This window comes from Peromyscus maniculatus, chromosome 7 (genome assembly GCF_049852395.1).
Source record: "Peromyscus maniculatus bairdii isolate BWxNUB_F1_BW_parent chromosome 7, HU_Pman_BW_mat_3.1, whole genome shotgun sequence".
NCBI lineage: Eukaryota > Metazoa > Chordata > Mammalia > Rodentia > Cricetidae > Peromyscus > Peromyscus maniculatus.
The window spans coordinates 111,663,955-111,689,782 of record NC_134858.1 but is presented as its reverse complement, the minus strand read 5'-3'; the positions used below and the strand labels follow the sequence as shown (position 1 = coordinate 111,689,782).

Sequence of the window (25,828 nt, the reverse complement as noted above, 5' to 3'; positions counted from 1 at the left end):
GAAGAAGGAGAGGAGGAGGAGCCCTGCAGCCCTCCTCCCCACAGTCCTGCAGAAGGAGATGGCACAGCTGAGGTCGGGGGTCAGAGAGTCGCCATCAGCACTAAGACACTGTTTGCACGATTACCAGGGAGATCTTAAAAGAAGTCACGGTCGGGCAGGGGAGATGGCTCAGTGGGTGAGCACTTACAGCGTGCATGGAGACCCGGGGTTCACCTCCAGAACCCACCCACTTAAAGCCAGGCCCAGGAGCACACATCTGTGACCCCTTTGCTCCTGCTGACAGATGTGAGTCAGAGACGCATCCCTGGTAGCTCTCAGGCCAGCTAGTCTGGCTATGCAGAGTGAACAACAGGACTGTCTCAAACAATGTGGCCCTCTGACGTACACACACAGTTATCACACAGACACACACACACACACACACACACACACATACACAGATATAGACACACTCACATACAGACACTCACACACAGAAACACACACACACACATGAATTTGTTCATACACACCATATACATTCATACAATTTTTAAAAAGGTGCAATAATGTAGAAATGAAATACATGATCAAGTGTTTGTGGGAAATAACTGTTTATTTTAAATATATCAAAAGCTTTATATTAAGGAAACCCTTTCCCTTCCCATTCTCCAAGCATTGGCAGTGGCAGCTTGGGTTCCTAGTGAGCTAGCTACACGTGTCCTCCCGACATGCAGGCTCATGTTCTTTCATCTTATTTAGATGACAACAGATCATTGAAATTTACGAGCTGATGCACTGAGCTTACTTTACAGTCCATGTCTACAAAAGAATGCATTGATGTGTTAATAATTTACAATAAACTTATTAATTCACTTGTATTAATGCCATCTACTCATGTGTTGATATAAATTCAGTGTTCCGGGTTAATTTTAGTTACTGACAGAACCCCCATGTGGAGTCAGAGGCTATTTTACATAACTAGGAATAAAAATAGAAACGCTACCTCACAAGAGATTAGACTCTAATTTAAAAATATACAGTCTCTGGGTTTACTCCATCGAGTTCTTCTTTGGCTACGTACAGAAAGCATCTTCTCCCTCCTCTCCATTTCCTCTGAAGCGGAGCTATTCTAGCAGGCTCCCTCAGGCCTTCAACGGCCATTACGGTCGTTGGGATTTTGTATGGTGTTATATTGTCGTTTTCCAAAGCTCACATCAAACACGTGACAGCGCAGAAGATATATCATGAGATCTTTTTTCTTCCTTTGGTAAAATACCATCACCAATGTTTTTGTTCTGGTGGTACCAGAGTTTGAACCCAGGGCCTCACACCTGCCAGACAGTCACTGCCACTAAGCCACATTCCCTGTCACCTGCTTTTCAACAGTAAAGCCACCACCAATAAAGACATGTACCAGGATTTCCTGTGCCATACAAAAGTAGACACTCCCATGGTGCCTCAGAATAAATATATAGCCTCCATCACTTTCACGCCTTCAGGAAGGAATTCAGATAGAAAAGCATGGTGTGCTGACTTCTGGGCTAATACCCTGGAGACAGCCGGAAGTGACACTTCACACGCTGCTGTCGAGATGCTGAGGTCAAGCTAGACAGTACATGAGGTACTCACCTCCCTGTCTCCAGGCTTCCTGGGTTCCAAGATCACCACAGATGACAGAAGCCAATGGCTCTTAGTATGAATGTACATCAGAGCCATGGTTTGAGCTCAGAGCCAGCCCAGCCCCAGGCATTTGGCTTGCTGAATCTGGGATGAGACTAAAGGATTTACATCTTCACCAAATCCCCCTGTGATGGGCCGCTGATCTGAGGACCATCCTTCTAGAAATGACAGCCGTTGAGATGCCACTTGGTGGAAATGGCTGGGACAGATCAACCCAGGGCAACCCATGTCCATTTTCATTCCTCCTCCATCGAACAGGCACCCATACTTGATATATCAGTCTTTGAGCTTCTTCCAAGATTCTTTCCCGTCCACATCATCCCTTTTACTGGAGTTCAGAGAAACAGTTAATCCTGAGAGAGGAGACTAAGAGTTGGGTATTGTCATCAGCCCTGGTAGCAATCCCAAGGCATTTGTAGGCACAGACCAGACAAGGATACCGAATGTCATCCTCACTGGCACCAAGTTCACATTGTTCTTAAAGGAAAACAATGGGCTGTCCCACAACCGCGGGACCAAGGGTGGGCACGTACCTGTTCGCTCCTCATACCCCGAGGCAAAATGGCAGTCTTAAATTCTCTCCAATTTCCACAAACAAAAAAAGAAACACCAAAGTTTATGAAGTACATTCCGGCTCCTGACTCATTTGTCCTCAGCAACATCACACTAACAGGAAACAGCATGACCCTTCCCCGTCCCGTTCCACAACTGGACATTTGTTTCCTAACGTGGCCTTAAACACATGGTTTATCAAAACTATTTCATACATTTCAGGGCCCGGAGTCTGTGATTCTCTCTCTCTCTCTCTCTCTAAAGATGAAAAGACATTAGTGTGGTAAGATAAAAGGTGATTCCAACAACAATCCACCCTTATATTGGAATAGAGCCAAAGCAGAGGTCTGTGATTTGGGCGATGAATTCCAGAGCACGTGGTTGAGAAGGCCTTGGCATGTGTGGTGACTCCACCAGACCCTTTCTGCCCTCCACATGCCTCCAGAGACACTTCTTAGCAGATAGAAGAAAGACTTGAACTTCAGAGGGTGAACCCTTTCCACCTCCGATCCTGAGAATTATCAGTGTGATGGGTCACAGTTAATCTTCCTCCACGTGGCCTTGTGAGAGCCCATGCTGACAGAGGCTAGACCTTCTCCATCTCAATCTGCTGGTGGTAGTGTCTAGCCTGCCGCTGTCCGACATTCAGCTTGTACACAGAGCTCTTGTGCTGGCACCTGCGGTAACCCCAGACAGCTCCCACGACTGCCAGGAGCAGCAGCAGGCACAGGACAGTGACAATGATGGCGATCACTGGGCCTCTCCTTAAGCTGGGGCACTCATTCCCCACACATGGTGCCAAGGTTGGGAGTTTCTCCTCACCTGCACCAGGCCCAGCGCCCTCCTGTCCCAAGAAGTCCTCAGACAACAGGTATGGGAAGCTGTCCTGAATCTCAGGAGCTGTGACCTCCGCTGGAGGCTGGGTGGCCTCCGCTGGAGGCTGGGTGGCCTCCGCTGGAGGCTGGGTGGCCTCCACACTAGTCGAGGGGATGAGTTCAAGTGTCTGCCGGAGAGTTGTTGGTACTGTCTCTCCGGTGGAGGTGGTAAGTTCATAGGGTAAGGTGGCCGTAGGTGACCGCTCCGTGGTGACTCTGCGGGGTACAGTTGACTGATACTTAGTCAAATCACCATCCCTGGTGTAGGGACCCTCAGTCTCAGACACATCCATGGGTCCTGGAACCAGAGCCTCTACATTGAGCATTTGAGAAGGAACAACTGAACTGTCTCCCACAGACTTGCTAGGTGCGGTGGTGGAATTCTTCTGCTCCTTAACTTTCCCGGTGGGCTGATCGGGGGTTATGAGAACACTTTCATCCAGTCCCACTGACCCATCATGCTCCCGCTCTGCCTCCACCTTCCTCCAGGCCCCATCTGTCACAGGGTAGCCATCTAACCAGGAATCGTCACTGCTGCTCACCACCGGGTCCTCTGCCTTGCTGTCATTCCTATCCACAAACGGCTCTGAGGGGCTGTAGGTGGCGGCATAGACCAGCCTGGTTTCAGACTCCCCTGGGACCAGTTTTCCTTCACTGTGATTGTCTCCAGCAGGAAGTGGATCTTTGGTCTCATCCCCCACTTCCTTTTCCAGCTCTGGCTTGTGGAAAGTCTCAGCAGGAAACCAGAGTGAGTATTTCCTGTTGAGGCGGGATCTGGGCCAGTCTGTGTGGACCCTGCTCCCAGGGCCGGGCAAGCCTGTGGTAGGCACAAAGGCATTTTCCTGGGCTATGTTCTCTTTAGACACAGAAGTGAGGACCAGATGGTCTTGTTTTGGTGTCTCCTCAGAGGCATCCTCCTGAGCCTTTTCCTCTTCTCCCTCTGCCCGGGAATCCTCCATGAGTTCCCTGAATGACACGGATCTGTCATCAGGGAAATTGTCTTCATAGTCAATATGGGCCTCGGCCTCATCTGAAGGGAGAGAGGAGAGACCTCATTAGATCTAAAGACCTGGAGTTAATGTAGAAAACCTGGAGGGGAGCAGAACACGGAGACTGGAGAGAATAAACAATATTGCGTCACCCCTGAAGAACGCACAGGCAGGCAACTGTAACTAAACTATGAGCTTGTCATAGGCATTGGGGCTCTATGAAATATAAAAAAAAAAATCAAGCATATTTGTATATACTAGAAAACATTTTAAAATAATTTTCAGGAACTAGTGGTTTTAAGGTGTGGTAGTACATGCCAGTATTTCCAACATTTGTAATAATGAGGCAGGAGGGCCATGAGTTTGAGGCTAAGCCATGTAGTGAGACCCTGTCTCAAAAGTGTGTATGTGGGGGGACCTGGAGGTGGGGTGGCTCAGTTGGGAATGTGCTGGCTAGCACTCACAGTCTAGTTTGTTTGAGGCTGCTGTGATAAATACCTTGACTAAATGTAACTTGGTCAGCTCATACTTCTGAGTCACAGTGCGTCACTGCAGGAAATCAGGGCAGGAACTGAAGCAGAAACCATGGAAGAACACTGCTTCCCAGCATGCTCTTAGGGCCATGCTCAGCTAACTTCCCCTCCCTCTCCGAGACAGGGACTCACTATGCAGCCCTGCTGACCTGGAACTCAACCAACTAGGCTTGCTTTGAACTCAGATTTACCTGTCTGTCTCCTGAGTTCAGCTTTCTTATACAGCCCAGGTTCACAATGGGCTGGGCCCTCCTAAATATCCATCAATCAAGACAATGACCCACAACATGCCCATAGGCCAACCTGATCAAGGCAATTTCCTCTTCCCAGGTGACTCAAAGTTCTATCAAGCCAAGTACAAACAGTGACCAGTACAATGCACAAGGGCCTGGGTTTGATCCCCAGCACCACATAAACCGGACGTGGCCATGCATACCAGTTGTCCCAGCACTCAAGAGGTGGAGGCAGGAGGACCAGAAACTCAAGGTCATTCTGAGCTACAGAAGGAGTTTAAGGCCAGTCTGGGATATATGGGACTCTGTCTCAAACACACACACACACACACACACACACACACTATAAATTAATAAAATGTAAAAATATTGAATAAATAAAATTTAAAAATGGGTCAGGGCCACACATGTCTAACCCCAGTGCTGAGAGTTGGGGACAGGAAGGTTCCCCAAGATTTGCTGTCCAGCTAGACTAGCCAAAAGCAGAACTTAAGATACCATGAGAGACTCTGTCTCTATACAAAACAGGGTAGAAAGAGCTGGGGAGGTGGGTCTGTGGGCAGATGTGCTTGCCATGAAGCATGAGGATGTGAGTTCAAATCCCCAGAACCCCCTTGAAACCCGGGTGAGGATCGTCAGCCTGTGACATCCCAGTGCTCCTACAAGGAGAGACAGATGGGATGTCCAAAGCTCACAGGCCACCTGGTCCCGTGGATTCGGTAGGAAAACAATGAGACTGTCTCAAAGTGAAAGGCAAGGACCAGAACCCGGGCCCAGAACCCGGGCTTGCTCCTTGTCATGTCCTCATTTCAGGTCCCTTTGACCCAACTCCTCCATTCAGCGAACTTGAGTGAAGGTCAACTATCTGTCTTGAAATCTATCACGCTGAGGTTCAAAAGCTTTTGGATGTGAGGTCTCACTCATCATGCTAAATAAACAGCAGGTTTTCATTAACAAACTGTACTTTACGATACAACACACAAGACAAATGACAAAACTTTTCTCTAAAACTTAATGTGAAACTTATCAGTTGTCCTGAATTCAGGTCAAGATTTACAAAGGCCTCGGCGACATCTTGGGCCTCAGGAATAAAGTGCTTAGGTTCACCTGGATCTAAATTTACTGACGGTCCTCCATGGAAAGATTCCCAATGGATGTGTTCCCCCTCTCCCTCCCCTCTTTCTGTCTTTTAAAGATGGGGTCTCTATGTAGCCCTGGCTGGAACTCAGTAGACTAGGCTAGCCTTGAACTCAGAGGTTCACCTGTCTCTGCCTCCCCAGGGCATTATGTACCCCAGGTTGGTCTTAAACTCAGCAAGAAGCTGAGTATGACCTTAAACTTCTCCCCAGAGCCTTTTACCTCACCACCTTTAGTGCTGAGATTGTAATCACCAGACACTTCACCTGGCTCTAGACGATTATTGCTTCTTATTAAATTTTCTTTATATATATGGGTGTTTTGCCGATGTGGTGTGTGTGTGTGTGTGTGTGTGTGTGTGTGTGTGTGCGCGTGCGCGCGCGCCATGTGTGTACTTGCTAACAGAAGCCAAAAGAGGGAATTGGAACCCCTCAAACTGGAGTTACAGATGGCTGTGAAGTACCACGTGGGTCCTGGGAATTGAACTTGGGTCCTCTGGAAGAGCAGCCGGTGCTTTTAACCACTGAGCCATCTTACCAGCCCCCTGATGATTGGTTGGGTCAGTATGGTTTTGGGAAGAGAGTTATTAACTATGCAGAAAAAGCTAAGACACTGGCAATGGACTGCTTGCAAGAAGGAATCCAGGCATTGAATTTGTAGGATAGGATAAGAAGACCTAATGCAGGTATTTTAAAAAAAATTATTTATTTATTTATTTATTTTAGAGGCAAGGTCTTGCTATGTTGCCCATGCTGGCCTAGAATTCATAATCTCCTAAATTGCTGGGATTACAGATATTTATCCTCATGTCTGGCTCACAGAGGCATCTTTGAATGGATGAAAGAGTAAATTGTTCTGGCATGGGGAAGGAGAAAAATCTGAAGTAGCTTACACCCCAAACTGCTCTCCAAAGCAGCTTCACAACCACTCAGAGCCGAAGTCCTATTTGCAGAAGCTCAGGCCGCCAAATGCAGGGGGGATACTGGCCCACTGCCAAATGATGAGGAGCGAACGGCCTGTACCAAACCAAGTCCCCTGAAAAGACACCATTGTTGAGCGCGCGCACACACACACACACACACACACACACACACACACACACACACAGAGCAAGAGCCCTGCTCCTCCTTGATGCCTGGACCCCTGTGTTGGTTTAGTAGAATGCCCCAGCAGACAGATTCATCATAAAAGGCAGAGAGGCAATTTTTCAGCAAAATCAAATCTTATTGCACAGAAACTTGGCATTCCTCTCAACATCACGGGTTATTCTAGGCTGTGTCCAATTTGCTTTTAATTAAAAAAGAAAGAAAAAAAGTGGGTGGTGGTGGCTGGTGAGATGATTGGGCAAGGAAGACACTTGCTGTCCAGTCTGTGACCTGAGTTCAATCCCTGGGATTCCCATGGTGGAAGGGAGCTGGCTGACACAGCTGTCCTCTGACGTCCCCCATTGCTGTGGTGCATGTACACACACACACACACACACACACACACACACTCACACACACACTCACACACACACTTCTCTAAAGGCTGTGAGCAGCATTTGTCTATATGGTTATAAACATAAATATTTAAAAGGCATCTTGGCACCATGGCAATTTAGCTAAACAATAATAGTAAGTAACCCTTAACCTTAGATCTCTTCAACCATGGTAGTTTTTGTTGTTGTTGACTTTGTGTTTGGAGACAGGGTTTTACTATGTAGCCCTGGCTGGCCTGGAACTCATTATGGAGACCAGGCTGGCCTTAAACATAGAGATCCACCTGCTTCTGCCTCTCTAGCCCTGGGATCAAAGTCATGCATCACTACACCCAGCCAGCAAGCCAGTTTCCATAAAGCTTTCTTTGGTCTGAAGTCTATGAGCCAGATGGACAGAGCCTGTGAGTTCCAGCACTTGGGAAACACTGCTCAATTCCTCCTGTGTGATTTATGCTGCATATCTAAGTATGTTGCTGAGCAAAGCAGGTGTCTTCAGTAGGAACAAGAGATGAGCCATGGTCTCATTCCCACTGTCTGGAGTAGGAGACACTGGCCTTGTGTATGGAGTCTGAGGTGTTGGAAGGTCATCCCTATTGAGCTAGGGAGTGGACAGTGTCCACGAGATGCTTAAAGTCATTCTCAGCTTACATACATGCACACGTGCGCGCGCGTGTGTGTGTGTGTGTGTGTGTGTGTGTGTGTGTGTGTGTGTGTGTGTGTAAATGTGTACCTGCCTTTAGGGCTCCCTGTGGCTAGATACCCCAGGATGGCCTCCCAGTGCCCTAGCCAGGACCTTCCTGTCCCCAGATTCCCAGGCCCCATGAGGTCCTGGCTCAGAAGTAGCTCTTATTGTGTCTATTTCCCCCAAATCTCAAATGAGAATGAGGACCAGCAAGTGTTTACGAACAGCTTCCTCGTGGGAGAGTATCCCAGGCATGATTTTCTCACAGCAAACAGCAAAGTCTGTTATTGACTACATTTCTACCAGAAAGTACATTTGCCTCAGAGATGCAGACGACCAGCCCTTTGCTATTCAGATGTGACTTCTCTCAGATGCCCTCTGTGTTTCTGCAAGCTGACTTCATGCCCAGGATCTTAGCTCCTCCATACATGGCACTCTCCACAGGAGCCTGGGCTGACACAGTCTAGAGCCTGTAATCTACACACAGGAGGCGAGGGAAGAGAGCTTCGTGGTTTTCCTGGCAGAAAACCAGGCCTCTCCCTGGGCGTTTTTATTTGACTGCTACTTTAGGAAACAGAATACAGAAGTCAGGAGTAAATGAGATGTTTGGCCTGTGTCTTTTTGTTTGTTTTTTGAGACAGGGTTTCTCTGTGTAGCCCTGGCTGTCTTGGAACTTGCTCTGTAGACCAGGCTGGCCTTGAACTCACAACCCCAAGTGCTGGGGTTAAAGGCATTCACTATCATAACCTGGTCTTTTTTTTTTTTTTTTTTTAAATAAAATTTAAGCCGGCAGTGCATTTGCCTTTAATCCCATCATTTGGGAGGCAGAGCCAGGTGGATCACTGTGAGTTCGAGGTCAGCCTAGTCTACAGAGTGAGATTCAGGACAGGCACCAAAACAACACAGAGAAACCCTGTCTTGAAAAACCAAATAAATAAATAAATAAATAAATAAATAAATAAATAAATAGAAATAAAATTTAAAGCTGGACATGGTGGTTCGTGCCTATAATCCCAGCAATCGAGAGGCTGAGGTGGGAAAACCACTGTATTTGAGTCAAGCCCGGGCAACAGAGTGTGACTCTTCCTAAAAAACAAAAATCCATTTGTTTTAGTGAGGCATGATGGTACATGCCAGCAATGCCAGTATTTGGGAGTCTGAGGCACGGGTTGGCAGTTTGAGACCAGTTTGGGCCACACAACAAGTCTATTTCAAAAAGAAAAACAAATAAAAGCCATAAAATTTTCAAATTAAAAACTAGTTTTAGGGGCTTAACAGTTAAGAGCAGTGGCTGCTCTTTCAGAGGATCCAGGCTTGATTCCCAGCATTCCCATGGCAGCTTGTATGGCCGCTTTGCCTGCGTATATGTCTGCGAAACATGCGTGTGTGTCTAGTGCCGGAGGAGGTCAGAAGAGGTTATCTCTTAGAAGCGCAGTTACAGATGATTATAAGCTCTCGTGTGGGTGCTGGGAATCAAACCTGGGTCTTCTGGAAGAGCAGCCACTGTTCTGAACTGCTGAGCCATCTCCCCAGGTGGTCACTGTGTATATATAAAGTATGCAGTGAGATAGCTCAGCCAATAAAGGTGTTTTCTGCCAAATCTGGTGACCCGAGTTACATCTCAGGAAACCCAATGGTAGAAGCTGTCTACCCCACGTGCTGTGGCACAAGAATGTACACACAGGTGTGTGTGTGTGTGTGTGTGAGAGAGAGAGAGAGGGGGGGGGGGATGGGGGGGAGGGAGGGAGAATAACTAAATGTAAAAAGAGAATAAAGTATACAACATATTAAGGGACACATTGAGAGTAAACGCCACACAGTGAAGGAAATTAGCATCCAACAACCCAGAGATGCCGACTCAGTATTATTTTCTATAAGAGCAACTAAAAAACCCGGAGAGTCAGAGGGCCATAGACAAGGAAGGTGAAAAGCATCTTCCTGAGATGGCGGCTTCCTGGTCCAGGAAGGCGGGGGTGGGTATCTAGACAGGACCAATAGGGGACAGGGGTCCTATAAAATCCCCAAGTCTGTGTCTATTTAGTGGACTTCAGCCTTTATGCTTCTCCCATCCTTAGGGAATAAAGTGTTTACTGTTCCTTTTTCTGAGGCTTGGTCTTCTGTCTCCCCCAGATGTTCAGTTCTTTCTCTAATCCAGGGCATGACCACTAGCATCCCCATTACAAAGTCTATCTCCCAGGCTGGAGAGATGGCTCAGTGGGTAAGAGCACTGCCTGCTCTTCTAGAGGTCCTGAGTTCAACTCCCAGCAACCACATGGTGGCTCACAGCCATCTGTAATGAGATCTGGTGCCCTCTTCTGGCCTGCAGTCATACATGCTGTATACACAACAAATAAATAAATAAATCTTTAAAAAACAAAACAAAAAACCAAAAACCAAAATCTATCTACCATGAACTTCACATATAGTACAATTATATTGACATGATTCACATGATTAAATCTCTATATTTGAGTCAGGTAGAGTCTCTTACCTGCAGTTCCAGATGTTTAGGAGACAGAGGTGGGATAATCACCCCATTTGAACCCAGCCTGGTCTATACAACAGATTCCAGGCCAGCCGGGCTACATCATGGACTCTTGTCTCAAAACAAAAACTGTGATGGCTAAAGTTATGTTTTAAGTTTATATTATTGTGCTTAGGAGATCTATAAAAGAAAAATGCCTCCAACCTGTAAGCCCCCCTTGCTGGGGCTGGAATGCTGGGGGCCGTTGTTTATGTAAGACAACAAACTCTGTGTTTTTGCTTCTGTAAACAAGCTTGGTTGCTCTAATATCACAGGATGGATGCTTGATTACACATAGGCAGGAAGTACCTTAGGTTGTGTGCTTGCCTCTGTTTAGATGAAGGCAGGAAGTACATAGCCTTGTGAGTTTTGCCTTTATAAGCCCCAGACTAATGTAATTTGGTGACATATTCTGGGAATCCTGGGAATGGACCTAGCCAGTATCCATGGACCTGGCCATTATTTAATAAAGTTTGCTTCAAATTTGGCTCAAAAACTATGGTAGTGGTCTTATTCTTGCCTGGTGGGATTAGCAAAACCACCTAAATCACTAACTCTGGGGTGATGACTCATGCCTTGTTAGCGCAAGAACCTGAACTCAACCCCCAGAACCCAGGTAAAAAAATCTTGTGTGGGGCATAGATTCTTGAACTCAATGCTGGAGAGGTAGAGATAGGTGGTGTGGTGGTTTGAATAAGAATAGCCTCCATAGGCTCATATCTATATCTGTATCTGTATCTGTATCTGTATCTGTATCTATAATACCTATATCTATATCTATATCTATATATCTGTATCTGTATCTGTATCTGTATCTATATCTATATTTATACCTATATCTATATCTATATCTGTATTTATGAATGTTTAGTCATCAGGGATTGGCTCTACTTAAGAGGGATTAGGAGGTGTGGCCTTGTTGGAGGAAGTGTGTCACTGGGGCTGGCTTTGAGGCTTCAAAAGCCCAAGCCAGGCTCAGTGTCTCTCTCTGCCTGCTGTCTGTGGATGTAGATGTAGATCAGCTCCTTCTCCAGCACCGTGTCTGCCTACCTGCCACCATGCTCCCCACCATGATGACAGTGGACTAAACCTCTGAACTGTAAGCCAGCCCCAATCAAATGCCTTCTCTTAATAAGAGTTGCACTGGTCATGGTGTCTCTTCACAGCAGTAGCACAGTGACCGAGACAGGTGGACTCCTGGGGCTCCTGGCTACCCAGCCTAGCCTGCTTGGTGAATTCCAGGCCACGAGACAGCAAGTTTAAATAAATAGAGAAAATTTTAAAGATGACTCAGGGCTTAAGAACATTTCCTGTTCTTCCAGAGAACCCAAGTTTAGTTCCCAGCACCCATATCAGGTGGCTAATAAACACATCTAATCCCAGCTCTAGAGGTTCCTACACCCCTGTTCTGGCTTCTACAGGCATCCACACATGTAATATGCACAACATAGATAAACACACATATAAACATTTTTTTCTAAACATAGTATGTGAAGAATGACACCCTAAGCTGTCTTCTGGTCCTCATGCACATACATGTACACATGTACACAGAGAGAGAGAGACAGAGACAGAGAGACAGAGAGAGACAGAGACAGAGGCAGAGAGAAAGAGAGAGAGAAAGAGAGAGAGAGAGAGAGAGAGAGAGAGAGAGAGAGAGAGAGAGAGAGAGAGAGAGAGAACCACAGAAAACTAGATAAACAATGCCCTGACTTATTCAGCCTATGGGATCTGTTCTTGACATCTCTGACCTCTCTCTCCCTCCTCGCCCTCACCCCCATCCTCAGCTCCAGCAGCCACCTCTGCACACTTGCATGTCTGCAGTTCTCATAAGAATGTGGTCAGGGGCAGATGTCCAGAAGGAGCCCAGAGCTCCAGCCTTTTCCTGATGCCACCACTGTCCATCCTTGTCATGGCACATTTTGGGAAGCCTGCACATAGGTTCTCTTTGCCCTCTGGTCCTGGCTACACAGCCTTTAAAAATAGTCATTTTAAAAAAAGACATCCAGACATGCCAGAAATAACTAGCGGCTCAGTGAACCTCTGAACAAATACGGTCATATTGACGAGGGAATTCTAAACTCAGCTTCGGGCTCATGTTTGAGTCAATGAGGAAAATGAAGCCCAAATGGCAGAGAAAAATAGAGACTGAAGTTGGTTTAAGAAACCAAAAGAATGCCTTCCGAAATGAGAGCGGAAGTGAGGGGTAACTCAAGGAGAAGACAGTTTGGGAGAGGGTTCCTGGCTTTGCTGGAAGTGTTGAGGTTTCTGGCAGAGACACCCCTATTCCATGATGACACTGGAGAGACACAGGCTTTAAATCCCAGCCCTGTGATTTTCCTGTCTGTGTGACATGGGCAAATCAGGGAAGCTTTGCGAACCTCAGTTTTCCCATCTGCACATTGGGGCTAGCCATTAATACACTCACACTTTTAAAGACTAAATGAGGTGGAGTGTGTAAAATGCCTTTTGTAGAAAGGCACAGGAGAAAGTTGGAGTGAAGGGCAGAGATGTTCTGATTTTTTAATATTTTTATTTTATGTGTATGGGTGTTTTGTCTGTATGTATGTGCATCATGTATATGCCTGGTGCCTGAAGAGACAAGAAAGGACTCAAATTCAGTTCCTAGAATCCTCCTCAGGTGGAGTTACAGATGGTTGTTAGCCTCCATGTAGGTGCTGGGAATTGAACCCGGATCCTCTGGAAGAGAAGCCAAGGCTGTTAACTGCAGAGCCACCTCTCCAGCCCTGGGTTCGGTTTTTGACTGTGATAGTGGTTTCACAGGTGTATCCACCTGGGGTGACTCGGATCCTTTTGTATTTGACGTGGATGGTTTGTTGTATGTGAGGTAAGCTTTAAACAAAGGTCTAGGAAGAAGACGTCACAATTCCCAGGACAGAAACGGCATGGATCCGATCTTTGGTTGGCAATAGCTCTTTTCTTAGTGCCTAACAGAGGTGTCTTGTGTTCATGGCCGATCAGGGCAGGGGAGTTAGGGAAAGGCTGGAGAAAGCCAGGCATAGTGGCAGACACTTGCAGCCTCAGAATTGGGAGGTGCAGGCCGGAGGACCTGAAGTCCAAGGTCATCTCAGCTGTCAGATGAGTTCTCGGCCAGTTTGAGCAACAGGAGATACTGTCCCCCAAACAAACAAACAAAAATCCCTTAGCAAACATGATACAGAGAAGTCAAGCCCATTCATGGGGTAAAGGTGCCTGCTGCCAGCTCCGAGGACCTGAGTGGGGTTTCTGGGTCCCACAAGGCACCGCTACAGTTTGTCCTCGGACCTCCACATGTGCACCATGGTGCACACACCCACACAAAATAAGTAAATGATAAATAAAAACACGCTAAACAAAACAAATACACACACACACACAGAGGTCTTCAATAAATATTTTACTCACTTTCATGTTTGTCCAATGAGCATCTTTTTTAAAATTAGGGAACTGCTTCAAATTGGAGAACAGTTATTTGGGGAAGTACTCTGGGAAGGGCTGGAGCTGGGTGCACATGGGTTTGGATAAGAGCTCCCCCTTGTCACATGCTATCATTGGGCAGCTTCTTAAGTGTGTCTGTAGGGCTGAAACAAACCAATTGCTAGTCACTGGGTGCCTCAAGAAGCCCATGAGGCAGATGATGAGGTAGTAGAGAAGCCAGAAAGGTGGTGTTTTGGGTGATTTGCAAAGATGTGATGGTTCTTCACAGAAGGACTCAATGGATTTAATGACTGCAAAAGTCAAGGACATGAAAGCCAAGAAATGTGCATTGCTTCCCAGCCTGCAGGAGGTCCTATGGCCCTTGTATTCAGTGGGTTTGGTGAGTGGGGGATGTACCAGGGTGGCAATGCAGTGATGATGTAATTAAGAGGGAGTGAGGAAGGGGACCATTCTCTCCCTCGGCCCTCGGACTCACAGAGAGCTTCCTGAGCTCTGGCATTAGAGGTGTGTACCACCATTGATACATTTTAATCCCCCGCTTCCCAGGGAGGAGACCAGGGAAGACACAGGTGGAGCTGGTAAGCAGGCTTTCCAAGGGGTGCTGAGGGCTTGTTTTGCTTGCTCGAATTTTAAAAACATTAATTAATTATTAGTGTGTGTGTGTGTGTGTGTGTGTGTGTGTGTGTGTGTGTGTGTGACAGCACATGGGTGGAGGTCAGAGGACATTTGGGAGTCGGTTCTGTCTTTCAAACTCAAGTCCTCAGGCTTGGTGACAAGTGCTTTTACCCTCTGAATCATCTCATCAGCCCTAACTCTTGTCATTTTGAAGATTGTTTATTTAAGACAATTAAATGATAGAAGGATCCGAGGAGAGCTGAAAACAGAACACGCCCCTCTGCTTTCCTGAGTCTTAATTCACTGTCCTGAAAAATTGAGAGATATTTATCTCCTAGATGTAGCCCAGGTGTTCCTGGGGTCCAGCAAGCTGTGACCACTAAGCTAACTGGCCTGCTAAGTTCTCACATGCTGGTATTTTCTAGCTTTGGGCTTCAGAGCTCTGGTCTGGGTATAGCTGTTCAGTCTTCCACTCTCCTGGCCAAATCCACACAGCTTGGTTTCCATTCCTGGGCTGGCAGCAGAGTCTGGCAAGCCTCGTTCCTGTGCTCAGTATCTAACTACAACGGCTTGTTGCTCTAATTACAGAAAACCTCAGTGCTCTGCTCCTTGAGCAGGATGCCACAGATTTCCATGCTGGGTCTGGTTTCTATCGGCGTCTAACTATGCCAAGCCTATGTTCTTCAAGGCCATTTTTCTTTCTGGGCCACTGGTACAATGAGAACACTTCCCACCCCGGTCACATGAACCTACTGCTGACCTCCTAACATGCCTTTGTGGTTCTCTTGGCTCACAGACCCTCTCCTCTCCAGTCTCATCTCTTGTGTCCTCCACTACCGTCACTTGGCCTCAGGATGAGGTGGTTCTGTGGCCTCTACCCCTGGCTCCAAAAGAGGCCACGTAGCCTGTGTGGCCAGAGTGGGAGAGAATGGCTATAGACAAGCAAGGTGGAAGCAGAAAACCTCACCTCCAAAAGCCTCCGGTAAGCCCTGAGACTCCCAAAGGCCAGTAGAGCCTTCTAGCCCATGTCCCATATGTCTGTTTACTTCTTGTTTTAAGACTGTCACCTGTAGTGCAGACTGTCCCCTCACTTGCCGTGTGGCACAGAGATGACCTTGAAGTTTTGAGCTTCCTTCCGCCACCTCCCAAGTGCTGGGGTGACAGGTGTGTGCTACCATGCAGTTTGTATGGTGCCAGGGATCAAACCTAGGGCTTCAGATACAGTGTGTTAGCACCCTAGCAAATGAGTAAATCCCCACCTCCCAGGTTCCAAGTATGTTCTCTGTAAGTCTGTAGTGTCAGGAGAGTGGCTGGCCCTAAACTTGCCTAATCTGTTCTCTCTTCCCCATTCTTTCCCCTTCCTTCCTTCCTTCCTTCCTTCCTTCCTTCCTTCCTTCCTTCCTTCCTTCCTTCCTTCCTTCCTTCCAAAACAATCTTCCCCAACCCTCAAAAAAAATCTCATGTTGCCCAGGCTGTCCTAGAACTCACTATGCAACTGAGAATAGCATCGAACTCCGGATCCTCCGGCCTTCCCCTCCAGACTGCTCAGATCACAGATGTGTGTCACCATGCACAGTTTGTGTGGTGCTGAGGAGCTAACCCATGGCCTCACACATGCTAGGAAAGCATCTATCAGTTGAGCAACATCTGCAGTCCTTTTCTGTTTCTTTTTCAGATGTGTTTTCATGTATCCCAGGCTAACCTTGAACTTGCTATTCAGTCAAGGATGACCTTCAACTCCCCAATCTTCTTGTCCCCCACCTCCCAAGTGTTGGGATTACAGGTGCGTGCCACCATGACCATGTTGGTGAAGGTGTTCTGCAGACACACACACACACACACTTTTTTACTAGGACACAGACGTTTTAAATGCTAACCCTTCAGAGTAAGGAAAACTGTAGTGTTCTGTCCAGCCAGCCAAGTGTAGAAGCCAGAATCAGTTGAAAGCTCTGACTCCTCATTGCAGTGAGAAAATAAACACTTTCCAGAACACACAAGACCTGCATTTAGTTCTCATCCTCCCTGGGCCAGCAAACCACCCATTTGGTAGAAGGGTGTAGCTCACAGGAAGGTGCGACTTCAGCGCCTCTGGAAACCGTTAAGGGTCTGGGTGAGGGTGGGTGCTAGACATCCTGGGCAACGCCCTCCAGCACCTGTCTGTCTCTGTCACTTGAATGACTAGGAACTAATAAGCAAGGGGAGATAATGGCTGTAGACACCTCTGTAATAATTTCACAGGGAATTTAAAAATCTATGCTAACAAAAAATTATATTTATAATGGGAATCTATTTTACTTTATATAATTCATTTATTATTTATAAATTTGGTATTTACCTAATACCAAAAGGTTTGTAATGGTCCACAGAGTGTATAGCTAGTCTGTGGCTAAACCACCCTAAATATACCCACTCTGGTCTGGAAGGTTATAAAATGGATTTAAAAGAATACATTCATTTAAACATGCTCTGAAGAGTAACAAGATTAAGCCACAGGCAGGGATAGAATCTTTATTTTTAACAGTTCTGTTTATGGGGTGGGGTGTAGCTCACTTAGTAGAGTGTTTGCTTAGCATTCAGGAAGCCCTGGGTCCTAACCCCAGCACTGTATAAACTCCTGCCTTTTCATTCTGTACCTGGGAGAGAAAACAAACCTGATCACGACCCCTAGACTGTATCAGGAAAAACAAAAACAAAAACCAGGTCTGGGCTTGGTGGTGCACACCTTTAATTCCAGCAGAGGCAGGTGGATCTCTGAGTTCCAGGCCAGCCTGGTCTACAGATCGAGTTCCAGGACAGACAGAGCTACACAGAATCAAAAAAAAAAAAAAAAAAAGGAGAAGGGGGAAGAGGAAGAGGAGGAGCAGCAGCAGAAAGGAAAATAAAGAAGGAAAGAAAGGAGAAGAAACAAGGCAGGAGAGACATCTTAGTGGGTGTTAGTGGTCGAGGCACAGCCTGAAGATCTGAGTTTGATCCCCAGGACCCACATGGTGGAGGAGAGAACTGACTCCTGCAAGCTGTACTTTGACCTCACTTGTGTGCCATAGCATGTGTACACCTGCACACACACACACACACACACACACACACACACACACACACACACACACACACACGCTCACCTCTCACACTAACAATAATGCAAAAGTAAACAAAAAACACAGTTTAATTTGATTGTGTGCATGTGTGTGTGCGCGCACATGCGTGTGTGTGTGTGTGTGTGTGTGTGTGTGTGTGTGTGTGTGTGTGTGTGCCTGTGTGTATGTCTGTGTGTGGGTCTGTGTCTCTGTGTGTCCCTGGAGATTAAACCCAGAGCTTCACACATGCTGTATAAGCACTTTATGAATGAGCTATACCTCCCAAGCTTAGAAAAATATTTATAACATATTAATTAAGAATATCCCATAAAAAACCTATGGTATGTAAATGAACATTTCTTTCTTTCTTTCTTCCTTTCTTCCTTCCTTTCTTTCTTTCTTTCTTTCTTTCTTTCTTTCTTTCTTTCTTTCTTTCTTTCTTTCTTTCTTTCTTCCTTCCTTCCTTCCTTCCTTCCTTCCTTCCTTCCTTCCTTCCTTCCTTCCTTCCTTTCTCCCTCCCTCCCTCCCTCCCTTCCTTTCTTTCTTTCTCTTTCTTTTTCAAGACAATGTTTCTTTGAGTAACAGCTCTGACTGTCCTGGAACTCGCTCTGCAGACCAGGCTGGCCTCAAATTCAGAGATCCACCTGAATTTGCTTCCCTAGTGCTGGGATTAAAGATGTGTGTTACACCTAGATGTAAATGACCATTTCTAAGCAATTAGAAAACTTGACAAAGTATTTCAGCTGAAAATTGATTTGAGGAAAGTTTAATGCTGGATTGACATGTCATGACTTCACTGCCATTGGTGAAAAGAATGTTTTGACTTAATTCACAAACATGCTGGGAACGTGAACCGTGGGCTATCAGACACTTGTGTTTAATTCACAAATGCTGGAAATGTGAACCGTGGGCTATCAGATACTTGTGTTGGGAGGGTGATGCGGCTGTTGTGATTGCCTGCTTCACAGGATCTATAATCACGGAAGAGACAAACCTTTGGCCGTGCCTGTGAGAGATCCCCTATTTTGAGGTTATCTGAGGTAAGAAGACCCACACCAAATGTGGGAGGCACCGATCCATGGGCACGAGTCCTCAACTGCATGATGAGGGGAAGGTAAGCCGAGGACTGTGCTCTGCTTCCTGACTGGATGTCATGTGACCAGATGGTCTTGCTCCTGCTGCCGTGACTCCCCACAGGCAAGGACTGTGTCCCTTTGAACATGGAGTCTAAATCCGCCCTTCCTCCCTTAAGTTGCCTCTTGTTAGAGATTTGGTCACAGCAATGAGAAAAACCATTAACACCAGAGGGCCGACTGACCAGGCTCACCCAGAAAACACTTGGGGAGCAATGTGTCTGTGTGGACAGGCACGTTGTATGGCAGAATCCCCCTATGGGAGCCAATGACAAGACACTTCCCGAGAACCAGATGACATGGATGACAGCTGTCATGGTGCACAGTTTGACAGCCACAAAGTGAAAACAAGCCGTAGGTCCCTCCCAGCAGACCGACAGACACGCCGGGCTGTACCACACTATGGATAGTAATTGGCAGTGGAGACATACAATGAACCAAAACTTTAGACACCAGGGGTGGATCGCAGGGTCCTAATGGTGCTCCCGCAACCATCCTAATTCCCTCATGACCTACAAGACATCTGAGGACAAACTGTTCTAAATATAATACTGTAGCAGGGCTGGGGAGACAGCTCCTTGGTTAAAGTGTTTGCTATACTAGTGTGAGGATCTGAGTTCAGATCCCCAGAAACCATAAATGCTGGGTGGGCATAGTGACCTATGGCTAATTTAAACCTCAGAAGGTGGAGACAGAGCAAGTTGGCTAGCAAGACTATCTCTGTTTACATTGGTGAGCTCTGGGTTGACAGATACATACACAGGCAAAGCACCCATAAGACATAAAATAATACAAACTTTAAAACAAGCAACTTAGCCTGGGTCAAGTCTTTCCTTAGAGGAGAGGGGTGGGGCATTGTTAACCTTCACCTCCAGCAGGTAGATGAAGAGTGCAGTTGTGAAATTCCCCAAGAGCATGCATTCCCAGGTGTAGAGGCTCTCAATATCTGGGGGTGGAAAGGGTGGTGGTCTTCTAAAAGCCCTGTGTGGGCTCCATGTAGGCAAGCGGTGCTTACCTTTCCCGCAGGCTTGAACCAGTCCGTACCACTCCCCACAGCTGTTACACAGCAAGGTGAAGGCAGTTTCTCCACGTCCTGTGACGGAGCCTGGTGCACACACATACAGCAGCTCATCCCCCATCTCCAAGCCAGTGCGACCCTGGAGGATGGTGTGTGGGAATGATGGTGGGTCTCCACAGGGCCTCTCTGAGGAGAAGGAACAACAGTCAACATCTCCAAACGGTGACAGTTAATCTTGTCAACTTGACAGGCTCTAGAGTCACCATGGAAATGTGTCTCTGGGCATGTCTATGTGGGATTTTCTAGACTGGGTTAATTGAGGTTGGAGGCCTTTAATGTAGGTGGCACCACTTAATGCGCTGTGGTCCAGGACTGAATACAAAGGAGAAAGTAGCAGGCAGTGGTGGCGCACGCCTTTAATCCCAGCACTTGGGAGGCAGAGGCAGGAGGGTCTCTGTGAGTTCGAGGCCAGAATGGTCTACATATCAAGTTCCAAGATAGGCTACTACATAGAAGAGAGGGGAGCGGAGGGAGAGAGAGGGAGAGGGAGGGAGGGACGGAGGGAGAGAGGGAGGGACGGAGAGCGAGCTAGCTGACTGGGGATGCAGGAGCCTTGAACCTTCTTCACCAAATATGGACTGCATCCTCAGACTGTGAGACAAAGAAATCCCCCTGTCAGGTACCTTACCCCAGCATCATGTCCAGTAATGGATATACAAATGATACAGAACTTTTCCAAAACAAAACACTGCAGAGTGAGCTCACCTACCCTGACCCCCTGTTCCCTGAGTACCACGTACACCCAGAACCAGGATCCCAGGGGCAACCTCATTTAACTCGTGGCCTGGCAGAATGCCTGACTAGAGGAGGCACACACATAAAAAAAAAGCTTCTTGAATGACTCAGTGTGGCACCAAATGCTACAGCTTGTATTTTTAAACTGCCAGACACCAAGACCCCTCTGCCTTGGATGACTCAGACACACAAGCCTAGGAGCAGTTCCTTTTGCCTTGTTAGGATGAAGGAAGAAGGCTGTCATCAAGGAGCATACATCACATGGGCTGCAGTGGCGCAGGCCTTTAATCCCAGCACTCGGGAGGCAGAGACAGGTGGATCTCTGTGAGTTCAAGGCCAGCCTGGTCTACAAAGAAAGTTCCAAGGCAGGGGCTATACAGAGAAACCCTGTCTTGAAAAACCAAAAATAAATAAATGAAATCAAATAAAATTAGAGATGTAAAGGGAAAGGCTTCAAACAAGCCAGCAAAGGGAGGGGGGGCAAATACACATTCCTTCTCTCTACTCAAGTATAGATGTGATTTGACTAGCTGTCTGGAGTTCCTGTGCTCATGGACTAACCCAATATGGTGAGCTAAAATAACTCCTTTCTCCCTCTCTGAGTTGCTTTTCATCAGGGTATATAATCACAGCCAAGAGAACTGAAAATAGACCAATATGTGTTTTCTTTTGTAATTCCCTAAGGACAAAGGGCATTGAAGACCTCTTCATATGCTTGCTCGCTATCTGTCTATTTCTTTGTTGAGTTATTTGTTCAGGTCTTTTGTTCATTTTCTGTTTTTATTTGTTTTATTTTTATTTACTTTTTGGTTTTTTGACATGGTTTCTCTGTATAAAGTCCTGGTTGTCCTGGAACTTGATTTGTAGACCAGGCTGACCTCAAACTCATTGAGATCCACCTGTCTCTGCCTCCCAAGTGGCAGGATTAAAGGTGTGGCCATCACTGCCTGGCTTTTCCACTTTTTAAACAAGTTGTTTGTTTACATTGTTGCTGAGTTTTGAGAGTTCTTTGTCTGCTTCGCGTCTTCTGCAGACCTGTTCCCTAGCCTGCGCTTGTTCTCTCATTCTGTGGGTGCACCCGAGGGACAGAATTTAATCTAATAAACCCCAATTATCAATGGCATCTTTTCCAAACTGTCCCTTTGGTGCTCACTCCTCTATCCAAGGCCACCTTGGCTTTCTTCTATGCTGTCTCCCAGAGTTCATAGCGTGTTGCTTTACACTTAGGTCTGTGATCCGTGCTGTTGAATTCATGTCTATGAAGGGTTTAATGTCAACTTCAGGATGTCCGGTTTTTCTGGTATCTAAGTTGGTAACCGTCTTTATTCCATTGTGTTTCTTTGTTCCTTTGTCGAAGACCCATTGCCTGACGATGTGAATCTAGTTTTGTCTCACTGATCTGAGTTACTCTCCCATGAGCACCCTCTCTCTTGCTTACTAATAACAGGAGTCCTGAAGTCCAGCGGTGTCGTTCCTCAGACTTTGTTGTTTAATATTGAATTGGCTGCTCTGAGTCCTTTAGTTATAGTATCTATAGCAATTGATTATATCCATAAAATAGCTTCAGGGCATTTTGATTATGGCATTGTGTCAAAAGAGATCAACCTGGGAAGACCCACTGTATTGACAATATCAAGGCTTACTGTTCACATGGAACATTTTTCTTTATTTCCTCAGTGTTTTGTAGTTTGCCTCAGACTTAACATTGGTTTTAGATTTATATCTAAGTATTTCATTTGGGAGGTACTACTGCAGATGGTATGTTTTGAAGTTCAAATCCCACTGTCCAGTGCTGTTATAGAGGGAAGTGGAGGATGAACTTTGTTTATTAACTTTGTATTCAAGTTTTATTTCTGTTGCTGTGATAAAATATTCTGACAGAAAGCAACTTAGGGGATGAAGGGTTTGTTCAGCTTATAATTCCAGGTTATAGTCTACTGCTGAGGGGAAGTCAGGACGGTAGGAGCCTGAAGATGTCAGTCACATCACATCCACAATCAAGATAAAGGAGAGAAATGAATTCCTGCTCACTAGCTCCCCTTCTTGCTTGTGCTCAGTTCAATGTCTCTTATTCATTCAGGACCCTCCTGCCTAGGGATGGTGCCACCCACAGTAGGCTGGGTCTCCCCACATCAATTAATTAAGACAATCTTCCACAGCCATGATGACAGCCCACCCAATGTTGATCATCCCGCATTGAGACTCTCTACCCAAGTGATTCTTGGTTATATCACGTTGACAATCAAAACTGACTCTATATACATCATAATTCATATCCTGCAACTTTACTGTAATCAATTTCAAGACACTTTTGTCAATTGTTTTAGGTTTGGGGTTGGAGAGATGGCTCAGTGGATAAGGCACTTGCCTGCAAGCCTGATGACCTGGGTTCAATCCCCAGAACCCACATGACTCAGAAGTCATCCTCTGCCCTCCACACGTGCACCATGGCAGGCACATGCCCTCTTCCCGCTCAGCAAATAAATGGAGGAAAGTTAAAACATTGTTTGGGGCTTTCTACCACACAGTCATTTTATGTGTGAGTGTGTGTGTGTGTGTGTGTGTGTGTGTGTGTGTGTGTGTGCGCGCACGCACGCGCACGTGCATGCTGTCTGCATGGAAATGTGTGGGTGCATGTGCTCATATATGTACTTGCAGAGTCCAGAGCAGGACATCAAGTGTCCTTCTCTATGGCTTTCCACCTTATAGCTTTGAGACTTGGTCTCACACGAAAGCTGAAATTTAAGCAGGCTGCTTGTCCAAAAAGCTCCCAGGATCTCCCCCCCATCTCCACCCCCAATTCTGGGACAACAGGCATATACAGCTTTTGACTTATATGGTGAGAATTTGAACCCAGAACTTCATAGTTGCAGAGTAAATGTTCTTATCCACTAAGACGTCTTCCCAACTCCTGTAATTGTTTGGGGGGTGGGGTGGAAAGCAGGGGCTCACTCTATAGCCCAGATTGACCTCAGATTTGTGACCCTCCTGCTCCTGCCTTCTTAAGTGATGCGATTCCAGGCATGTCACCACGTGGCTGAATAATTCTTTTACATCTTGTTAGATTGAATTTGCTAATGTTTCCTTGTCTGTGTTCATGAGATATATTGGTCTGTAGTCCTCTTTTCTTGGAATGTCTTGTCTGGTTTTGGTTTGGAGGTAATAATGGCCTCATGGAACAAATTAGGAAGTGTTCCTTCTGATTTTAACTTCTGGAAAATTTTGTAGAGAATCAGCATAATTTCTTCCTTAAATGCTCAGGCTCATCTGTGCCTGATGCTCTCTGTTTCAGAGTTATTATTCATTCTGTTCTTTGAAAGAGGGGGGCTTTGTGAGATTGCTCCTGTCTTCTTAACAGTTTTGCTAGACTGTTCTTTCAACAAGCTAGTTCATTTCATCTGGGTTTTGAAAGCTGAGGGCACAGCTACTAAGATCTTTTTTATATTTAATCATATGTATTTATGTGTGTCTGTGGGTGGGTTTGTGCATGTGAGTTCGGAGGACAGAAAAGGGTGTCAGAACCCCCGGAGCTGGAGTTACAGGTGGTTGTAAGCCACCCAGCATGTGTGCTGGGGATCAAACTGGGTCCTGTGTGAAAGCATCAGGCTGTCTTACTCACTGAGCCATTGCTCCAGCCCCTTTTATATTATTTTATGATTCATTTGATATTCACATGATCTGTAGTGAGTCCCCTTTTCTCATTTCTTTCTTTCTTTTTTTGGAGGGGTAGGGTTGGGTGGGGAGGTCTCACTGTGTAGCTTTAGTTGGCTTGGGACTTATGTTGACCTGGCTGGCCTCAAACTCATAGAGACCTCTCTGCCTCTGTCTTCTGAGTGCTAGGATTAAAGGCAAGTGCCACCATCCCCGGATTTTTTTTTTATTTATTTTACAAATGTACTTATTTTATTATTTGTGTGTGGTGTGTACATGTGTGTGCACATGTGTGTGTGTGTACACACACACGCACATGCATGCCTACACAGGTGTGGGTGCCCATGGTGGCCAGAAGGGTGTCAGCTCCCCTGGATCTGGAGTTAGAGGTGGCCATGAGCCACCCAATACCATGTGGATGCTGGGAATCAGAATCTGGTCCTCCAAAAGATCAGAAAGTGCTCTTTACCAACGAGACATCTCTCCCGCCCTCCCTCTTCCATTTCTATCGGGTTTTTCCGTAGTCTGACTACAGGTTTATCAATGCCATTTCAAAGCACTAACTCTGGGTTTTGTTGATTTTTCCCTTATTTTCCCATTTTCAATTTCATTGTGCTCCTCTATTTTGAGTGTCTTAGATTGATTTTTAGATCTTCATTCTCCCTGATATGAGCACTCAAAGCTATACATTTCTGTCTGACTACCATCTCATAAATCTTAATAAATTGTATTTTATTCTCATTTAGTTAAAAAAAATCTCTTGAAAGTTTTTCTTTGATTCATGTGCTAGAAGATTTTTAAAAATTTGTGCGTCTGTGCACATGTTTCTCTCTCTAGCATTTATTTTTGTTCTCTCTAAGAACGTCTATTTAGGACTAAAGAGTTGGCTCAGTGGTTAAGAGCACTGGCTGCTCTTCCAGAGGACCCAGGTTCAATTCTCAGCATCCACATGGCAGCTCACAACTGTCTGTAATTCCAGTTCCAGCTTGACACCCTCATACATGCATACAGCCAGGCAAAACACCAATGCACACAAAATAAAAATAAATAAGTATTAAGAACATCTATGCCGGGCGTTGGTGGCGCACGCCTTTAATCCCAGCACTCGGGAGGCGGAGGCAGGCGGATCTCTGTGAGTTCGAGGCCAGCCTGGGCTACCAAGTGAGCGCCAGGAAAGGCGCAAAGCTACACAGAGAAACCCTGAGTCGAAAAAACAAAAACAAAACAAAACAAAAAAAAACAAAACAAAACAAAAAAAAAAAAAAGAACATCTATTTAGGCCTAGCAAGATGGCTCAGGGTGCAAAGGGGCTTGCCACAAAGTCTGGAGGATTGAGTTCAATTCCTGGTACCCACAAAATTAGGTATCGAACTACCTCAAGACCCAGCCATCCCACTCTTGGGCATATACCCAAAGAATGCTGATACATACCATAAA

At 46.1% G+C, this 25,828-nt stretch overlaps 1 protein-coding gene across 1 annotated transcript in view; it reads right to left on the bottom strand.

Annotated features, from left to right (window-relative positions):
* Positions 1-576: 576 nt before the first annotated feature.
* Susd5 (sushi domain containing 5) overlaps positions 577-25,828 on the bottom strand; it is a 44,868-nt gene continuing 19,616 nt past the window's right edge. The window contains exons 4-5 of the mRNA XM_042281882.2: positions 19,943-20,131; positions 577-4,119 (exon numbers count right to left, since the gene is read on the bottom strand). Of these exons, the coding sequence (XP_042137816.2) occupies positions 2,801-4,119; positions 19,943-20,131 (1,508 nt within the window). The 3' untranslated portion in view covers positions 577-2,800. The remainder of the gene's footprint in view (positions 4,120-19,942; positions 20,132-25,828) is intronic.